This window comes from Lycium barbarum, chromosome 9 (genome assembly GCF_019175385.1).
Source record: "Lycium barbarum isolate Lr01 chromosome 9, ASM1917538v2, whole genome shotgun sequence".
NCBI lineage: Eukaryota > Viridiplantae > Streptophyta > Magnoliopsida > Solanales > Solanaceae > Lycium > Lycium barbarum.
Window position 1 is genome coordinate 3292974 of NC_083345.1, and position 19900 is coordinate 3312873.

The following is a 19900-nucleotide window of genomic DNA, read 5'->3' on the forward strand; positions in this document are numbered from 1 at the left end:
GGGAATGAACCTAGGACACATGACAATTTTGAATGTCTTGAACCGCTTGAGCTAACCTTTTGCATTTATTCAGGTGATCAGAAGTTAATGTATGTAAATAAACACAGAAAATTTACCTTATATATACACTGTAATTTTTTGTCGAGGGTGTTCGGGTGTGAACACCCGCGACATGCTATAAATCCGCCCCCGCTCCTAGTAATATATAAGGCATTTTTATTTAGATACCATTAAGGCTTTTATTCATTGGATACTTATAGTTTGTTTGCTAAGCTTATGCAAAATCAAAAATAATTTTTTTAACTTTTCTTTTTGTTGTTGCTTATTTTAGAGAATTGAAGTATTAGGCCAACGGTATAGACTTTAGATAGATTAAAAAAAATAAGTGTTTTGAATAGTAGTAGAGGCTAATCTTCAAACGCTGAAAAAAACAAAATTTTCCTAAAAACACTTTTGGAGCCTTAAACATACATTACTGATCTATTATTAAATAAAAATATTTTTTAAATTGATTATTTAAACCCAAATTAGTGCTCTCCAAAACCATTTTTTTCGAAAAAAAAAACACTCTTTTATCAGATAAAAAACATAATCTTGATAGTTCGGCCAAATTGCTATTTATGTATGGTAAGTATTAAAAAGTGTGCCTATAGGTTGGTTGTACTTGTCACTTGTTCGCTGTCACACAGAAATAGAATAATTCAGTACACACTGTCACTACCCTCTCATGGACTCCTCCTGTCAGCATTCTTAAATTTTACTCCATCCGTTTATAGATAAAGTCACGATTTTAGCTTGTGAATTTGAGATTTTAATTTTTTAAAGTTATTTAATTTTAAATTAATATTTTATACATATTTGATAAATAAATTAATATAAATATATGATTCAGACTAAAGTTATTAAGTTCGGATAAATTCACGCCCTAAGGGCTAGCTCCGCCCTTACTTTTGTCCATAATAAATGTTACCTTTAGTAAAAAATATGAATATTAAGAAACTAAAAATGCAACTTAAAGTTTATTAAATTATACTTATATAATATTTTTTTTTTCTTTTGAACGGAACATGTATAAGTAGTAAACTTTTTAATATTAGAAATCTAACAATACAAATTATTGTGTAACTTTTTCAATTATCATTTAAATGTTATTTTTAATTTGTCAGTTTTTATCTAAATTTATAGATGGTTTTCTAATATGACAGAGATATTTTTTTTTTTGGTTGAGCTGACCACTTATCCTGAGACAGGAGTATTTAATTCTTAAACGCAAACAAATCCTTCACTGTTTTTTCCGGCCTTCAATTCTGTTCGTATACTTCAATGTTGCTCTTTTTCTATCCCAATTTGACTCTGTAATCTCACCATTAATACTCTCAAAATTTCTCTTATCATAGAAAATATTTTGTTGTAGTCTTGTAGATAGCAGTGATGATTACTAGCATGAGTTTAAAATCCAATCTTTTTGCCACCCCATGTGGTGGAAGACACGGGGTTACCCATTTTTGGTCTCAAAAGCAATTGGTAACAATTCTTGTTTCTAAAAGTAGAAGACTTGGTCCAGTTTACTGTCACTCTAAGGTGATTCTTGAATACCCTTTACCTTTTTATTTTTTTTATTTTATGTAATACACTTGCTGTGTTGTTAATTGTAATCTGTTGAAAATAGTAAACTTAAATGTTTAAATGTCTAGGTTCATATGTTTGGTGTTATCCATATGAATATTAGGAAATCTAGGTGCATGGATTTGATGATTTCAATATGGCAAGTTCTAGTATGTGTGTGAAACTATTTAGTAATGTTATGTCTAGAATTATCCTTTCGCACCTATATAAATCCCCGTGTAACGTTATTATGTAAGAGTGGAGTTTTATTAATGATATGACGTGTGCTTAATGTCCATTTCCCTCTTACATCTTCATTGTGCACTATGATATTATCAAAGGGCCCACCTTATATTTCGAACATAACCATCATTGTAACTTACTAGTCTTTTACTTGACATGAATTTTAAGAAAGAAAGTTTTTTTTTTTTTTGGGAAATTTGTGATCTAAAACATTGTCGGACAATAAAATCATGTCACTAAGGTCTAAAATGAATTGGAGGTTTAAAACTTATTAGTTTCCAAGTTAGAAAGGTGTCTTTTTCTTTAGATAGGCTAAAAAGAAAAGTGTGTCAGATAAAGGGAATAATTGATATTTATACATACATATATATATATATATATATATATATACACAACAACAACAACATACCCAGTTAATCCCACAACGTGAGGTCTGGGGAGGGTAGAGTGTACACAGACCTTACCCCCATGTTAGGTAGGGAGGCTGTTTCATATATATATATATATATATATATATATATATATATATATATATATATATATATATATCAATTGTGCAATGCTGTTCCTATTTGTTATAACTGAGTCCAGCTTTGAAAGTATAATAGCTGTAATTGACTTAAGTTTGGGAAGTATAAGCAGCAATAAGTGCATTTGGAGTGGAAATTTCTTGAATGGATGTTGTCAAAAGTTTTTTTATTGGATCTTTCAGTACCTTTTTTGTGTTTTAATGAAATTTTGTTAATTTCAACTAAGTTTAGTTAGCCTCCAACTTACAGTTTTGTGTTTGATGCATTTCATGTATCGTTCTTGCAATAAATTTTTTGATATAAGTTAAGTAATTTCATTGATAGTTCGAGCAGCACCTAGCAGGTCTGATCATAAGTATAAACTTGCTGGACTGATCCCTTTTATAGCTGTAAGGAGTCGATTATATGCAGCATATCATCTATTTCAGCTACTGCTTCTATTGTGTATTTATTTATGGGATTCATCGAATCATGTACCCAGACGGCAGAAGTGGAAATCAGGAAGTGCTCGCCTTTTCTAGAAAGTGAATTATTGTCCGGTAATGGTGTGCTTCCCTCGACGGAGTGGAGAACTGTTCCCGACATTTGGCGGAGTTCGGCAGAGAAATTTGGTGATCGTGTAGCAGTCATCGACCCGTATCATGATCCTCCTACAAGCATGACATATAAACAGGTCAACTTTTTTCTTTTCTCATTTTATTCTTGGTAATATCCTCTTTTGGTATAAAGCTGAAATATCTAACCTATTTTGTTTATTATTTCAATACATGAAGTCGTGCAGAATGAGAATTCGTTAAATCCTGCTATAAATTTTCTTCTGTTTTTAAGAGCCTTTTCTCTAGAATGATAGCAGAGGATAATGCAGTAAAATTGTGGTCTCCCTAGTCAAAAACCTTTTTTGGTGTAATCGGATGCCTGGTTTATGTATTTACTACTTAATCAAATTTTTGCAAGTCAACTAGATAATCGATAAATTAAGTACATTTAACTATGTTATCAGTTCTACTATTCTCTCCATAATATTTTCTCTAAATGTGTTGCCAAAAATTGCAGCTTGATCAGGAAATTGTGGATTTCTGCGAAGGATTGAGAGTTATTGGGTTAAAGCCAAATGAAAAGATTGCACTCTTTGCTGATAATTCATGTCGATGGCTAGTTGCAGATCAAGGTAAATCAGTTGATCCTATTTTGTAAATCCCATAAATGGCGAATCTATAGTTTTATTTGTTATGCATGACCTTTTTCTCTTTCGGTTTCCTATTCCATTTTTCGGAGTTTAAAATTTTAGCCATCGCAATTTGGAAGAGTAGGATAATCCTAGGTACTTGGAATTAAGCCCTTGATTATCATAAATGGATTGAGCCTAAAATATGCACATAAAACTTATACATCATCTGCTAATGAAAAGGACAATAGAATTTTAGGTTATTGGCTCACCAGTTATAGAGGTATAATTGCTTCTTGAAAGAGTTTCCTCTATATAAGCAGACAGAAGTGGTGCACTGTTTGAAACTCAGTGGATAACGGGCCCGCTCCTCTATGCTCCTCCAGTTAAATACCAGGGTTTTGTCTGTGGCATGATTAAAAGAAAGATGAAATGATTTACCTTGATCACTCAAAATTCAGATACTCAACAGCGGCCAAGTGCCCAAACTTCTGATTTAGCTTGGTTAAATATGGTATAAGTCAGCAGGCTGTGATTCATATTCACTCATCTATCCTTTGCAAACCTTCAATCATCATTTCCAATCATAAAGGTCCAGCTGATAGGCTCTCCTGTAAAACAACTTGAACTCAAACATGGCCACGAGATGGTAAATGGGGTCGCTTAATCTAGCGGTGGCAAAATTAGCTCATAAAAACATGACCTGTCCAACCCCCGCAAGTTTGGGCGTGTTATTGACCTGACCATTTGTTAGCTCAACCCAACCCATTTCAGCCCAACTAAATATTAGGCTGATATGTATTCCAAATTGGGATGATTAGCCCCAATTGATCCATAGAAACCTGTCAAAATATTTGCAAAAAGACCTTTTTTGTTTTGTTTGATATAGCTATAATAAAGAAAAAAGTAGTTCTATTAGGTACTTAAAAAATTATAAAAGAGCAAATAAAGAAATTTAAACATAGTAAGAATTGGGTTGGTTGGGTTATGACCCGCATTTTAGTCCATTTTAGCTCAAGTAACTTTTGGGCGGGTCAACTTAGCCCATTTTGATTTGACCCGCCGATATTCAACCTAGCACGCCCATTTGACACCCCTAGGCCTTAACCAGTGATGCGCTTATTTGAAAGGACTCCTATGTGTACTGTGGTTTTGTTGTTGTTATGATATGTTGAAGTAGGGATATAGTGTAAAATCACAATCCAAATTATGTTCAATTTATTTGGAAGCTCTGTTGTTAAGTGTCCAGTTTCCTTTAGGTATGATGGCAAGTGGGGCTATCAACGTTGTAAGGGGTTCAAGGTCATCAATTGAAGAGCTATTGCAATTATACAGCCACTCTGAAAGGTTAGTGCAGATGTTTGTTGGTTGTTCTAATTAACCTGTTAATCAGCATGTTAATTGTTTCCCCTGTTTCTTCATTTTTAAACATGTTAATACTGTTAGTTGACAGCAATACTAAATGAAAGATCTCTTGATAGCAATACAAAATCAATTTTCTTCTGCATGCATTTTGACTGATAAAATTATTATCATTATGTTTTTAATCATTGCCTTGCCAGTGTCGCTCTTGCTATTGACAATCCTGAGATGTACAACCGGATTGCAGACACCTTTGAGTCCCACGCAGCTGTACGATTTGTTATTTTACTTTGGGGAGATAAATCAAGCCTTGTAAGAGAAGCCATGCAGGGATATCCTGTATATACTTATAAGGAGATTATAGAATTGGGTCACAAGAGTCGTGTGGATCTACTTGATTCTGAAGATACCAGTAAGACATTTACTGTAAGAGGCATAATTCAAGTTTAAAAAATATTTCTTGCTTAAAACTAATTAGTGCTTCCTAAGATGATATATTGGTTTATAAGTTCTATGCTTAAGGTGATATTCAGTTTGGTGACCTTTTTATTTTGTGTTCAATTCTGAAGTTGCACTTTTCAATAATATAGTTCCGAATTCCTATTGGGGAGAATATCAGTGGCTAACAAATGCCTTTTTTAGGGAAACAATATTCATATGAAGCAATCAACTCTGATGATGTGGCTACAATTGTTTATACCAGTGGAACCACCGGTAATCCAAAAGGTGTCATGCTTACGCATAAAAATCTGCTTCACCAGGTTTGCACTTGTACATTTACTCCATTACTAAGAATTCTTCAGTTGTATATAACTTTTGCAGGTTCGTCAGTATCTGATTACCTTTATACTGCTATTCTAGTCTTGGTTCTGGAAAGAAGCTGTTAACTTGAGGCACAAATTTAGGGATAGGATAAGTAGGCCTATCTCTCTTTAAACTTGAGTGCTATGTCATCTTATTAATAGTGCTTTAATAAACTCTCGCACTCATATTAGGGTAGAAGGATAGTAGATAGTCGCGTTTATCCTCCCTTAAGAGTAGTTATGTTGTTCTATAGTTTCTTGTCTCTTGATTTCTGCGAGTATCTGTTGGTTTATAATGGCTTATTTACTTTCATTGTTTTCAATTTCATAGCTATTTATAGCAGTTAATTCTCCTTTTACTATGACTTTCTTGCTTTCATATTGTTTTTGATACGCTTGATCATATCTAACCTTTTGTCTTTTTTTTTCCCTCTCCTCTCTTGAGCCGAGGGTCTTTCGGAAACAGCCGCCCTACCTTTCAAGGTGGGGGTTAGGTCTGCGTACACTCTACCCTCCCCAGACCCCACATAGTGGGATTATACTGGGCTTGTTGTTGTTGTACTCTTGTGATTTTTCTGGCAGAGAAACGCATAAAATGCCTTTGAAGAAAGACTTGAGTGAAAAAAAGTAAGGTTGACAAGTAAGAGTTTTGAGCTATATGAATTAAGAAAAGTTTTTGTTCTAACTTTATCTATATGAGTTTGGTAAATCATAGTTTGTCCCAAGCTCAGATAAGAAGAAGGATTACAGAATGATTAAGGTAATAATTGCTAAAGAATATTCTACACAACATTCTTAGTTATCTTTTAACCAACATAATAATTTCAACAAGTTTTAACGCTGAAATGCCTTATACTGCCTGTCATATAGCGTGCTTAATGATGCTCATATTTGCATTATTTTCTGTCAAAGGATTGTCACAACTTACAATAAGTAGTTGAAAGAGAATGTTAATCTGTAGTTCTCCCATTACTTAAGTTGGAAATGCCTGATTTTCTTTCCACCTAAATCAAGTTTGTCCACTGTACTGTCATTGACTGATTTTGGCTGTCTATCTGCAACTAGATGTCCTGATTAGTGGATCTTATGTTCTCCAATTTGATTTAACCCGTTAAAGGCAACTTTTATCCAAAAACAAAATGTTCTCGCAGAAAGATTTGCTATTGTTACAAAAACAAGAAAAAAGAGATATGCTAATGTTACAAACCTTCTGTTTGTTCTGATACAATTGTTTCCTCCAGTTCTATGTTTGAGGGCTGAGGTTTTCTTATTGAGGAACATTAGATATATAAGCTGTGCATCATGAATTTGCAATAGTATTTCTATCTGTATCAAGGTGACCTCCTCCATCTTGGTAATCCTAATTACTTAAATGGTGCCTGTCTAGTTATTATTACCATCGTATATGGAAAATAGTGTTTCTGCTGTTGCTGCTATTTTTCTGATTGATCTTTTGTTTGCCTGGCTTTCCATCTTTTAGTATTGTTTTAACTTCCAAGCATTCTTATAACTTCCAAAAGTATCTGTGGTGTTGATAAATATGCTGTACTGCAAGTGTTTGGGTACATAAAGTTTTGTTTACATCCCTTTGTTTTTGTTAGATTTTAAACTTGGGGGAGATTGTACCTGCTGTACCTGGGGACAGATTTCTAAGTATGCTTCCGCCTTGGCATGCATATGAACGTGCTTGTGAATATTTCATATTCACACATGGAACAGAGCAAGTCTACACAACCGTAAAGAATTTGAAGGTGTGTCCATTTTATATTGGTTGCCTATTTAGTCAATCTGGATCCCTTATTTCGTCCCAAAATCATGTTTTGGAAGAGTTTAACACATCAATCTTATCTCTGCCCAATATTTTGTCCCCTTAAATATGTTGATACTTTGTTTATTAATCTTTGTTACCACTGCCTCACCAACCTTTTTACTGTTGTAGGAAGATTTGCGGCGTTATCAGCCACATTATTTGATAAGTGTTCCTCTAGTGTATGAGACATTATACAGGTATATCCTCAAATGTGGATGGAAATTCTAACACTACTAGCCTGTTTGGCCAAGCTTCTCCAGCCAAACAAATGCAAATTGTTTCTCACCAAAAATAATTTTCTGAATAGCCCTGTTAGAACAACATTTTTCAAAATAAGCTGATTTTAGAAGCTTGTTCAAATAGGCTATATGTCATGGAGAACTTTTGCTGGTTTAATTCAGAGAAACTTTTCCTCTATATAATAACATTTTTTGTGGGACAAAGAGGAAAAGCAGTTGCATGCTGATAACTGATTGGGTAATAGGAAACTCTGACCTTCAGAAAGATAAAAGACGGCAGTGCTTTGTCCTCCAAGGAATGTTTTCTGGAACAAATACTGAGTAGAACAACAACAACAACAACCCAGTGAAATCCCACATCGTGGGTTCTGGGGAGGGTAGAGTGCACGCAGACCTTACTCCTACCAAGGTAGGACGACTGTTTCCGAAAGACCCTCGGCTCAATAAAAGCATAAAAAGAAGTCAGATAAGGTTAAGAGAATCAAAGCGATATGAAATGAAATAATGCAAGCGAAATAATGCAAGCGACACAGATAACACAGGATAATCAAAGCACAGGAAATAACAGATAATAGCAGAAATCTGAGCAGAAGAAATTCTATTGCGATAATGCGACTACTAATAAGAACGGAAAACGAGACTATCTACTAGCCTTCTACCCTAATTTGGGTCCTCCAAACCCTCCTATCTAAGGTCATGTTCTCGGTAAGCTGTAGTTGCGCCATGTCGTGTCTAATTACCTCTCCCCAATACTTCTTCGGCCTACCCCTACCTCGTCTGAAACCATCCATGGCCAACCTCTCACACCTCCGCACTGGGGCATCTGTGTCTCTCCTCTTCACATGCCCAAACCATCTCAATCTCGCTTCTCGCATCTTGTCTTCCACCGAGGCCACCCCCACCTTATCCCGAATATGCTCATTCCTAATCCTATCACTCCTGGTGTGGCCACACATCCATCTTAACATTCTCATTTCGGCAACTTTCATCTCTTGAACGTGAGAGATCTTAACTGGCCATGTGTGACATCATCGTCAATCTTTGGTATAAATCTCCTTGTTCCCTTAACCTTTGATACCAATTTACTGCTTGAATATCCGCTATGTCACCATGCATTAGATAAAGCTTCTGTTTCATTTTTTTTTTCCTTGTTTCTCAAATTGCTGGAAAATTTGAAATATCTGCATCTTAACCATTTTTTTGTTATTCTATATTGTGAACTTTACAGTGGAATTCTAAAGCAGATCAATTCAAACTCTGCTGCTCGTAAACTCATTGCCCAATTATTTTTAAGGATCAGTATGGCTTACATGGAGGCGAAAAGGATTTATGAGGTTAATCCCTAATTTTATTGTTTTAAGTTTTCAGCTTATATGCACCATTATTGCAGTGAATAAGCACAGAGTCCTAAAGTCTGTCATCTTTTCACAAAATGAGTTCTTAGATATATGTGGGCACAGACTCTTAATTTTTTCATTTTGAAACTTTAGGTAGTATAATGACATTACAATATTTGGAAACAAATATAGTATCTGAATATTGAAGCATATTGAGCGTGTGAGCATTGTCGTAGGGTGGTTAGCAATTTTAAACAGATTTGTGACCATGAAAGGGTGGTGAACACAGACCTACACTTTCCAAAACAAAAAAGTTGGAACTTCAAAGCTCATTTTGCTCTATCTGAGTTTACATCAATCCCTAAACCTCTAAACAATTGCCCTGGGCTGTACAACTTAGCTCAAGGAAGATCAGATAAAATACATGATCCTCTCCAACTGCATTTCTGCTTCACATGTATAGTGGGACTTTTAATGGTTGCCGAAGATTTAACTCTTTTACATCATGATCTCTGATGTAGGGGAAATGTTTAACGAAGGACACGAAGCAACCTTCATATATTGTATCATTGCTTGACTGGTTGTGGGCCAGAACTATTGCTGCTATACTATGGCCATTGCATATGCTGGCGAAGAAAATCGTTTACAGTAAAATACACTCAAGCATCAGTATTTCAAAGGTCCGATATGCAACTGTTAGTGACTTGTGATGTTCGTTATCTGTGAATCTTTGAAGTCTAAGACTTCCTGAACTAGCAAAACAAACTAAGACCTGTGTTCTAGACTTCCTACTCTTTTCCGTAAACATCGGGCTGGTGTTTTTTGTACTTAAATTCTTCATGGGGAAACATGACTTAGGTCTGCTGGATTGTGAAGACACTAATTGATTACCTTCCTTTTCCATTCTACAGGCTGGCGTAAGTGGAGGCGGTAGTCTTTCTTCACATGTTGACAAATTCTTTGAGGTTAGTAGCTCGTATAATCTTAACTATTGTAAGTAGGCAATTGGATTCGTGCTCTTTTATTACATGCGTTTTGGTAATTCACAGGCAATTGGCATAAAGATTCAGAATGGATATGGCTTGACAGAGTCAGCTCCTGTGATTGCTGCCCGGCGTCTGACATGTAACGTGAGTAGAGTATCTTTTACATACAGAACCAAAAGAATTCAACTTTTTCGACATTGAGGTTTCTTATAGGGATATGTTGTATTGTTGGTGCAGAGCAGTTCCTTGAGGCTTTTAGCATCTTTGAATTATAAATTCTCATGTAGGAAGATTTTAAGAAATATACGAAAATCCTCCTCTGAATCTAGCAAAAACAAATATAGTTAGCAATAAGTTAATTTCTATTGATCTAAGAGCATAACGTTATCTTAAGACAGACACTCGGGCTTCATGATGCAAAATTTTCATGCATTTCCATTCATCAAGAATTTTAAAAAAATTGCGGAGTATTTAGGTCTCAGGCTTCGATGGAAGCACCGGGTTCATCTGAACCCAATACTTTTTAACGTGGAGCATAAATTTTTATATAAATTATGTATAAACATTTATTAAAATGCTAGTAGCAGGTCTGAACCCATTGTTTAAAAAATATGCTGGATTGAATACTATGAACCTTAAAGATTGAACCCATAAAATTTAAATCCTGAATCTGCCTGTGTACCATTGAGTTGTATCCATTAAAGATGCCATAATACCTCAACCATCACGTAAAATTTTTTCATAAACATTTGTTGCTTCCCACCAACGAAAATGCAATTTGTTACTTACACATTCTCAGGCTATTTTCTATCATTTTTTGCTTTCACTATGCATACTTCCGAATGTGGTATTCATATAACATAGTCGGTAATCTCTGAAGGTGCTTGGCTCGATTGGGCATCCCATTCGGCATGTAGAAGTAAAAGTTGTAAATTCTGAAACCGATGAAGTCCTTCCTCCAGGCTCAAAAGGCATTGTCAAAGCCAGAGGGCCACTAATAATGAAGGGCTACTATAAGGTTAGTGCACAAATATTTGTTTGAGGATAATGAGTTCTTAGTTCCTCTTAGTTATACATGTTAATGCAATGCAATGCGCTTGATCAGAATTAAATATTCTCCCTTGGACATCTATGACAAGGCATCATTAGCTTCGTTTTTGCACTTTTTTTTTGGGTAAATAATGAAGTTTCATTACCAAAATTGGATAGGCAGTACAAATCATGATGACTGAGTAATGGGCAATAGCCCCAGAACTTCAGCCCAGCTACAGAAACTCCTAATAGCACTAATAACAAAAAAGAGACAAAAGACACTAGACACAAACAATGCAGCCATCCTACACATGCATATCTATGTAGGATAAAATTTGAATTTGGCCAGCCATTGCGCAACCGTCAGCTTCATATTTCCTCGAAAGTGAATCTCCTGGATAATTTGCTTCACTAGTCTATGAACTGGTTGTTGTGTATTTTGAAATACTTGAATTCCTTTCTTTCCATATATAAAATACTGCAGTAGCAAGAGACATCCTGTACACTTCAGCTCCAGCATTCTTTCCTCTAGCATGCCTGGTAGCCCATGAAACTTCATCTACCCAGCATTTACTTATTCTAGTGATTCCTTGCCATCTCAAAAGCTTTTGCCATACTTGTCCAGAGAACACACAAAGAAAGAAAAGATGTGAATGAGATTCATCCGCTAAGTCACATAGAGGGCACACCTTTGTAGTAGTAACACGCCATTTACTCAACCTGTTCCTTGTATACAAATTACCATGAGCAGCCAGCGGAAGTGTGGACATCCATTTAGGTAGCCCAATGTTGTTGCAAACAAGTCTACTCCACTCTACTTTAAGAAAGTCACCCCTAAATTTCAAGTATAACTGCTTTGTAGGGAACTGGTTCATCTGAGCAATCTCAGTAATTGTATAGCCAGCTGCAGAGTAGCACTTACCAGCCTTCAACACCTTTTGCATGATCCATAAAGCCTGTCTAGGAGTATCTTGCAGTGTGTTACTGTTGGTCTATATGAAAGTCATCAAAAGCATCTTTGCCTTCAGCAGCTTCATTGGCTGTCATTTTGAGCTGTATATGTTACTCTGGAACTTAATTCCACTAGCAGTGTTGATTAACCATCAATAACTTGTAAATCTTCTCTAGAATCTGGTGGCAACGAAACAAGCTATCGATGAGAATGGATGGCTGAACACTGGTGATCTTGGCTGGATTGTGCCTGATCACTCTGTAGGGCGAAGTCGCAATTGCGGGGGTGTCATAGTCCTTGAAGGCCGTGCGAAGGATACCATAGTCCTTTCAACTGGTGAGCTGTAACTATTTCCAGTATGTCTGCTCTTTGACTACTCTTGCCACGTGGAATTTTGTCTATGTTGTGGTGTTGGCAGTTGCGTTCAAATCAAGATCAACCGACGCCAAACCCGAAAGCCCCAACCCCCCCCCCCCCCCCCCCCCCCCCAAAAAAAAAAAAAAAAAAACTAATTCAAAAGTATAAGTGTTAATTTTAACCCATGAATGTGTATTCCATCCAACCTGCCCAAGTTTGAATGTACTAGTAAGTGAATACTGACGTATTCATTTAGGTCGAGTTTGGACGGGTTGGGTGAGTGATATATTGATTTAGATAGAGATCTTAAAAGGGAAATAAACCAATGAAATGTGATTTGAGTTGAGTTGTTTGGGTTATGATGCACTGTTAAATACATGGTGTTCCAACTTATTTTAAACCAAGCAAGTTGATTGGTTTCATTTACTCAACCAGTTCAAACACGTCCAAATTTGACCTAACTTGCCCATTTGACACACCTAGTTGAAGTTGATTATGAATAGTCAAAGTAATCTCATTCCTCAACCTAGTTGAAACCCGTCCAAAATTTGACCTCAACTTCAAAGAGACATGCTTTATTCTACTAGCTATTTTGCAATTCACAGCTTTGAAATTGAATGTACTTACTTGTTACGGAAAAATTAGGTGAGAATATTGAACCATCAGAGATTGAAGAAGCAGCAAAGGGAAGTAGTCTGATCCAGCAGATTGTTGTCATTGGCCAGGTGAAAACTTATTGAACGCATAATTGAACATTTTCTCTTGTGTTGCACAAGTTTGACATCAATAACAATGTAGGATCAACGGCGTCCTGGAGCTATAATTGTACCAAATAAGGAAGAGGTTCTGTTAACAGCTAAAAGATCAGCTATTGTGGATTCTGAAACCACTGAAGTTAGCAAAGAAAAAGCAGCCGCCCTATTACACGAGGAGTTAAGTAAATGGTAAGGATTTTCAGCTTTTACCTTTGACCAATCTACTCGGATATCGTATTTCAGGAAACTTCTTTACATAGCAAATGAACATTTCCTAATGGAAATTTGTAAATGATGCAATGAATCACCAAATTAACCCTATTATAAGATTTTGGAAAGGTCTTAACCCTGTTCGTCATGACATACCTATTGTAGTTTTGAAGTCTTCTTGAGGTGAAGTGGAAGTCGTAGAATTAAAAAAGAGGGAGATAGAGAAGCAAAATGAGTTGCTTGCTCAAAAACAAATTGTTGAATGCTTCAACAAATGTTTTCGTCGTTCTTCCATGAGCTGCAAGATAAATTTCTTTAATGGATTTAAAATGTGTTCCTAGCAATTTTAGCAAAACATAAAAGGCTTGAGAGATGGTATCACAAGAATATGACCATTAGAAATTTGGTGTTTTCTATTGTATGTTGACTCGAGTACATCACTTTAGCTTCAATTGGAGAAAGACATGACCTTCGTTAGCAAGAACATGTAGGACATCAACCCTTGTTGAAATGATAGTTACTTCTGCTGAAAATGCCGGATCAAAAATGGAAAATTTGACTTTGAGTACATATTGATAACTCAGAGGATGATAATGCTGGATCGTAGAGCTAACTCTGAATGGAAAGGGTAGCTAGACGGCATCAATTCAAATGGCATATCTACGTAGACACTACTAGTCACCCATTGTTTTTGAACTGAGCACTATACTTTTACATAGGAAATAGTATTGACAAACAAATACACTGACTGTGCACCCTTCTGTGACCAGTTCCAACTTTAGATTAAAATCCACAACTTAAAAATCCTAGGTCTGCTACTTATTACTTATTAAGTCTGTTATACTTATATTAAATTGCATTCCTATTTGCGTCGTATCAATAATCTATTTCCAATTCCACTAAAATAAAAATCCTCTCCCCCCTTTTGTAACAATGCAGGACTTCCGGTTGCTCGTTTCAAGTTGGACCCATTCTTATTGTTGATGAACCTTTCACGGTACCATTTTATTAACTGTACCTTTTTGACAATGTGATTTGAGTTAAATGTCAAAACTATTTCTATATCTTAGACAAATCGTTTTGAAATGCAGATAGATAGTGGCTTACTAACACCAACCATGAAGATCAAGAGAGACAGAGTTGCAGCTCTTTACAAAGAACAAATTGACAACCTATACGAATGATTCCTGTCTCTAGAATCCTCTCAGTTTCTAACAATGAAAGCTGCAAGATCTGAATTGCTACCAGCAAAGTGTAGATTTACAGATTGCTTTCGTTCGAAAAACCAGTGTTTGTAATATATAGAGGTCAAAATTGAATACATCTAATTGAACTTCGTGTATTACATATATGAGGACGTAAAAGTTGTAAATGAAGGCATATTAACTACTTTTGTACCACAAACTTATTCAATAAGCATGTAGTCACATTTTTCGCCTGCAAAAATCCAAATTTCATTTTGGGAGATGCTGAATTACTTGGTGCTATCTTTTTCTATTCCATGTGTATTTTCATTTTCCTTTTATCACAGTAAACCAATTCTGTACTCATACCTAAACAGATACATGGTAATGCTCGCTCACGTAAAACTGATCTGGTGGAAGGAAAATCTAAGAACTAGAGCAACAGAACAATACATACATAAGGTAAGCAAACAAAATTTATGAGAACAATGCCACAAAATCCCTCAAAAACGAAATGTTACCTTCTCAAAAAAAAAAAAAAATTATGCCCTCAAAGGCCTTGGTGGCTGTACAGTGGCTGTAGGCCGTAAGCGTATAATAATATGCCCTCAAAGGCATTGGTGGAGATGTCAAATGTCCTAGGAATAACTCTAGGTATTTGGTTACAATTATACATGATAAGACTCTCAGCATCAGCTTTTGATACCTTTAAGCACATATATCGAATCTTGAAGAGTCTCCGAGGATCGATGTCAAATAGCGTGCAGCTTGAAAATTTCGATGGCTATAGATACTTACACATAATCACCAGAAGTCATTGCATGAACATCTCCCATCATCAAAGTGATGGAACCTATTTGCATCTCTAACAACAATTTCGCGACCTGTAATGCTTGATATAAATTTTAAAACAGTGTGGCAATCGCCACAAGTCCGCAGGTTTTTCACCACCCTTATTACTGATCCAGGAACCGTCCTCAAAATTCCATAAGCCACAGCCAATCTCTCACTATGCCAAAAAAGCTGTCTTTCCTTCTCTTGCTGTTCCATATCATGCAAAACGAACGTGGTGTCGGGAACATAACCTCTCTTCCTCATCTCACAATCAAACTCATTTAGAAGCCCAAATATCTCATCCTTCATTGGATAACACGCCTCTCCAGCATAAAACGTCGTAAGTTCTTTTCCTGAATCAATACAACTATAACCAGGTTCTTTCCCAACTTCCAAATTTTCCATCAGCTTCCTCAACTTAGATACATTCTCCCATAGACCTGCACCAGCATATGTATTCGACAACAGTATACAAGACGAAGGATCTTTTGGTCCGAGAATTAGTAACCGATTAGCAACCCGAACTCCCATTTTGGTATTTCCGTGCTTCTTACAAGCACTTAATAAAGCAGCCCAAACAGCTTCATCAGGCTGAAATGGCATCTTGTTAAGAAGGTTTTCAGCGTCCTCAAGGTGACCAGATCGACTAAACAAATCTAACAAGCAAGTATAATGTTGCAAAGAAGGACTTAACTTAAAATCTTCAATCATGGATTTAAAAAGACTCTTACCTTTGGTTACTAATCCAACATGACTACAAGCATAGATTAATCCAACAAAAGTTACTTCGTTTGGCTTAATACCAGCCAAAATCATATCATCATAATACGATAATGCTTCAATAGCTTGTCCGTGTTGTGCCATCCCTACAATAATCGAGGTCCAAGATACAACATCTCTTTTCAACATGCTATCAAATATTTTCTTTGCTTCATCAATATCGCTACATTTTGCATACATATCCACAAGGGCATTGCTAACAAACAAACTAGATTCATAACCAAGGCCTAAAACAACACGATGAATCTGTTTCCCGAGTTGAAGTGCAGCTAAGTTAGCACAAGCTCCTACTATACTCGAAAGAATAAACGGATCCCACATATCGACCCCTTCTTTTCTAACTTCAAGAAAAACATCAATGGCATCAAGAAAGTTCCCATTTTGCACAAAACCCGATATCAATGCAGTCCAACATTGCAAATTCTTTACTGGCAACTTCCTTAGAAGCTCAATTGCTTCGTTTTTCCTCCCACAACGAGCATGCCCCGATATCATTGCACTCGAACAAATCAAATTCTTAAACAAAATCTCATCAAAAACGGATTTTGCATTATCGGGTAATCCACATTTCGCATACATATCAACTAGAGAAGACTTAACAACATCATCACGCGAAAACGACGATTTCAAGAACTGAGAATGCACTTGTTTGCCAACTTTTAAAGCACTCAAATTAGCACAAGCTTTAACAATACTAGCAAAAACAAAATGATCAGGCAATAAACCATCCAAGAACATGTTAGGAAATATTGAAAGTGTTTTCTTGTGTTGGTTAGCTTCATTGTGTGCAGTAAAAATAGAAGCCCATGAAGCTAAATCTCTTTGAGGCATTTCGTCGAACAGTTGGACAGCATTGTCTAAAAGCCCACATTTTCCATACATGTCTATGAGATTGTTGCAAAGCCTTAAGGAACAATTGTTTAAACCAATCTTGATTATTTGGGCATGTAATTTTTTGCCAATTATAGGGAAATGGAATTTGGCACATTGTTGAAGTTGGTGAAGAAATTGAAAGTGCTGCATTCATAACCAGTTTTTAAAATTGCTATTAACTTCAAATATTCCTGAAAATAGAAATAGCATTTATATATGAAACTATATTGGAATATTATTTTTATCTAAAATTGTTATAAGATTCAAATAATTTTTTTTTCCAGAAAACTGATTGAATTATCTTAGCCATAACAACATATGCACATAATAATGTATATCGTATGCTTGGTCATCAAATATTTAATTATATAAAATAGATTAGGCTTAATATATAGTCGGCCCTTTAAACTTGTCAGGATTTTGTATGTAGATACTCGAACTACGCTCTGTTCCAATTGAACACCTAAACGTCTAATAAAAAAATTTCAATTAAACACTTTCGGTTCAAAAATTAAAAAAAGATTTTGCATGTGTTTTCATTCCTAAGTCAAGTTAACCATATAAAATATGTCATCTCTTTAATGATGCGCACAACCTCAAATAAAAAATGCCTAGGGTTTTACTACTTATTAAGGCGAGTGCGTATAATTAAAAAAAATGATGCATTTGATATGGTTAACTTAACTAACTAATAGACGAATGAAAACACATGAAAAAAAAGTTAAAATTTAAATCGAAAGTGTCTAATTAAAGCATTTTATTAGGTGTTGAGGTATTCACTTAGAACAGAACTTAGTTCGAATATTTAAATAAAATATGGAGATAAGGGTCAAAAACACACCTCAACTATTACTTTTTTTGAGTTTCATACCTAAACTATCATAAGGTTGAGAAAACTACCTAAACTATCACTATCTAGTTTGCAAAACACACCTTAAATTATTCTTGAATGGCATGTGACCTACACTCTCCATTTTATATAAAAATATTAAGTTTTATCCACGTGGATAAATAATGTCACAATGACACCTACATGGAAATTAAAAAAAAAAAATTTGTTTTAAAAAACACACTGAAAAATAATATTTGTAAAAAAATATCAAAAATTATAGAAAAAAAAGTTTAAAAAATGGAAAAGTTATTTTTTTTAAATAAGAAAACTGATTATTTAGTTTTCATGTTTAAAAAAAAATCAACTTTCCATTTTTTAAATCATGTTTTTCTGATTTTCTAAATTTTTTGATATTTTTTTACAATTTTTTTTTTAAATCCACATTTTATTTTTTAATTTTTTTTATAAAAATAATGCAGTTTTTTTTTTTTTAAAAAAAAGATATACTAGTTTTTTTTTATAAAAGAATATTATTTTTTAATTTTCATGTAGATGCCACCATATCATTACTTATGCCATGTGGACAATTTTTTTGAGAAAAATTTAGCTTCATTTGCCTTTTGGAGAGTGAGTTCACACATTTAATTCAGGTGTGTTTTGCAAACTAGATAATAATAGTTTAGATAGTTTTTTTAACCTTATGATATTTTAGATATGAAACTAAAAAAAAAGTGATAGTTTGAATGTGTTTTTGATCGTTTATCTCTACAATATACTACAAAGTTTAAGGGGGCTACCTATCATTCAGCCTAATTATACATATACTTCAATTATATATAAGTTGCTGTCAAATATATAGAAGAAAGCATGTGCAGGAAAAGACTTGTGCCATACCCAGTCTTGTTCTCTCCACTGCAAACGTGAAACCCAAAATGGAAAATGAAGCCTCCCATCAGCTCCCAAAACGGATGAAACCTACAGAGACAAAGCATGCTCAATCTTCTTCAGATTCAATCTTGACCCTTCCATCTCAACTCATCACTGAAATCCTCTTAAGTCTTCCGGTGAAAGTCCTCTTGCAATTCAGGTCTGTTTCAAAATATTGGCTTGCTTTAATCTCTGGCCCTGAGTTTGTAAAGGCCCATCTTAGTCAATCTGTTAATAACAAGGACTACACCCACCATAGGCTTATGTTGAGTTCTGTTAGACCTAAGAAAAAAATTAAGGTTTCTTCTATTCTGTCTTCACTTTATGATGAGTCTGTCATGGAAGCATCTGATTTGGATTGTCCCCTTAAAGACCATTATGTAATTGTGGGTTCGGTCAATGGGTTGATTTGTTTGACTATCCGGGGAGAAGATTTTTTGCTATGGAATCCATCTATCAAGAAGCTCAAGAACGTTATTACAGAAGATGCACGGAAGTTTGGTCCCAAAGAATATGGTTTTGGATATGATGAACTTCATGATGATTATAAGTTACTGCGTATCTATACTATTATCAATGATGTTAAGGTCGAAATATATAGTTTATAGAGTGACCCTTGGAGAAGAGTTGATAATTTTCAGGGTGGGAGTATACAATTTGGTTTGGCTAAGTTGATAAATGGGAAGCTTCATTGGGTTATTACAGGTGTAATGATGGGGACATCATTTCTATTGATTTGGCTGACGAGAAATGGGGAAAGCTGGAGCAGCCTTGCTATGCAGAAAGGAGATTATTGTTTGAACCTTGGAGTGTTGGGAAGTGATCTTTCCATGATTCGTAATTATAAGAGAACTCACATGGATGTGTGGGTTCTGAAGGAATATGGGGTCAAAGAGTCTTGGGCAAAGATATATACCATCAAATTTTTTCATGATATTTCTAATATGTGGTCTCCACTTTTTTGCAATCAAATAAAGGTGAAGTTTTGCTTGTGTTTGGATCAAGATTCATGATATAAAATCCAAAGGATGACTATCAGGTATCTAAAGGTTGCCAACTCTAATTCCTGTTTTGTTGCTTCCTA

General features: G+C 35.1%; 3 protein-coding genes across 4 annotated transcripts; 2 read left to right on the plus strand and 1 right to left on the minus strand.

Moving 5' to 3' along the window:
• The first annotated feature begins 1224 nt into the window (after positions 1-1224).
• On the plus strand, positions 1225-14851 carry LOC132611515 (probable acyl-activating enzyme 16, chloroplastic). 2 transcript variants are annotated; one of them, XM_060325934.1, is made up of 18 exons: positions 1226-1581; positions 2860-3051; positions 3432-3546; positions 4803-4890; positions 5106-5317; positions 5548-5666; positions 7310-7459; positions 7648-7715; positions 8986-9091; positions 9616-9774; positions 10006-10059; positions 10144-10224; positions 10961-11098; positions 12241-12400; positions 13067-13146; positions 13220-13365; positions 14326-14383; positions 14478-14851. In XM_060325934.1, exons 1-18 carry the CDS (start codon positions 1432-1434, stop codon positions 14568-14570), a joined length of 2169 nt encoding a protein of 722 aa, XP_060181917.1. In that variant the 5' UTR covers positions 1226-1431; the 3' UTR covers positions 14571-14851. The 2 variants fall into 2 exon arrangements, with proteins under 2 accessions (XP_060181919.1, XP_060181917.1); XM_060325936.1 differs by lacking the exon at positions 9616-9774 and having other exon boundaries at positions 1225-1581.
• Positions 14852-14969: 118 nt separating this feature from the next.
• Positions 14970-18066, minus strand: LOC132611516 (pentatricopeptide repeat-containing protein At4g14050, mitochondrial). Its single transcript, XM_060325937.1, has one exon. The coding sequence runs from the start codon at positions 17205-17207 to the stop codon at positions 15375-15377; it is 1833 nt and encodes a 610-aa protein (XP_060181920.1). The 5' UTR covers positions 17208-18066; the 3' UTR covers positions 14970-15374.
• A 755-nt stretch (positions 18067-18821) lies between these two features.
• Positions 18822-19639, plus strand: LOC132610439 (F-box/kelch-repeat protein At3g23880-like). The gene is made up of 2 exons (XM_060324732.1): positions 18822-19366; positions 19522-19639. Exons 1-2 carry the CDS (start codon positions 18822-18824, stop codon positions 19637-19639), a joined length of 663 nt encoding a protein of 220 aa, XP_060180715.1.
• Positions 19640-19900: the final 261 nt, after the last annotated feature.

What these genes read in the sequence shown, in the direction of transcription:
- LOC132611515 (XM_060325934.1), top strand. Translation starts at nt 1,432, where the DNA reads ATGATTACTAGCATGAGTTTAAAATCCAATCTTTTTGCCACCCCATGT. An exon ending in AGATTGTTGTCATTGGCCAG is followed by an intron (nt 13,147 to 13,219) that starts GTGAAAACTTAT and finishes ATAACAATGTAG; the next exon opens with GATCAACGGCGTCCTGGAGC. An exon ending in CACGAGGAGTTAAGTAAATG is followed by an intron (nt 13,366 to 14,325) that starts GTAAGGATTTTC and finishes GTAACAATGCAG; the next exon opens with GACTTCCGGTTGCTCGTTTC.
- LOC132611516 (XM_060325937.1), bottom strand. Translation starts at nt 17,207, where the DNA reads ATGCAGCACTTTCAATTTCTTCACCAACTTCAACAATGTGCCAAATTC.
- LOC132610439 (XM_060324732.1), top strand. Translation starts at nt 18,822, where the DNA reads ATGGAAAATGAAGCCTCCCATCAGCTCCCAAAACGGATGAAACCTACA. An exon ending in GAACTTCATGATGATTATAA is followed by an intron (nt 19,367 to 19,521) that starts GTTACTGCGTAT and finishes GGGTTATTACAG; the next exon opens with GTGTAATGATGGGGACATCA.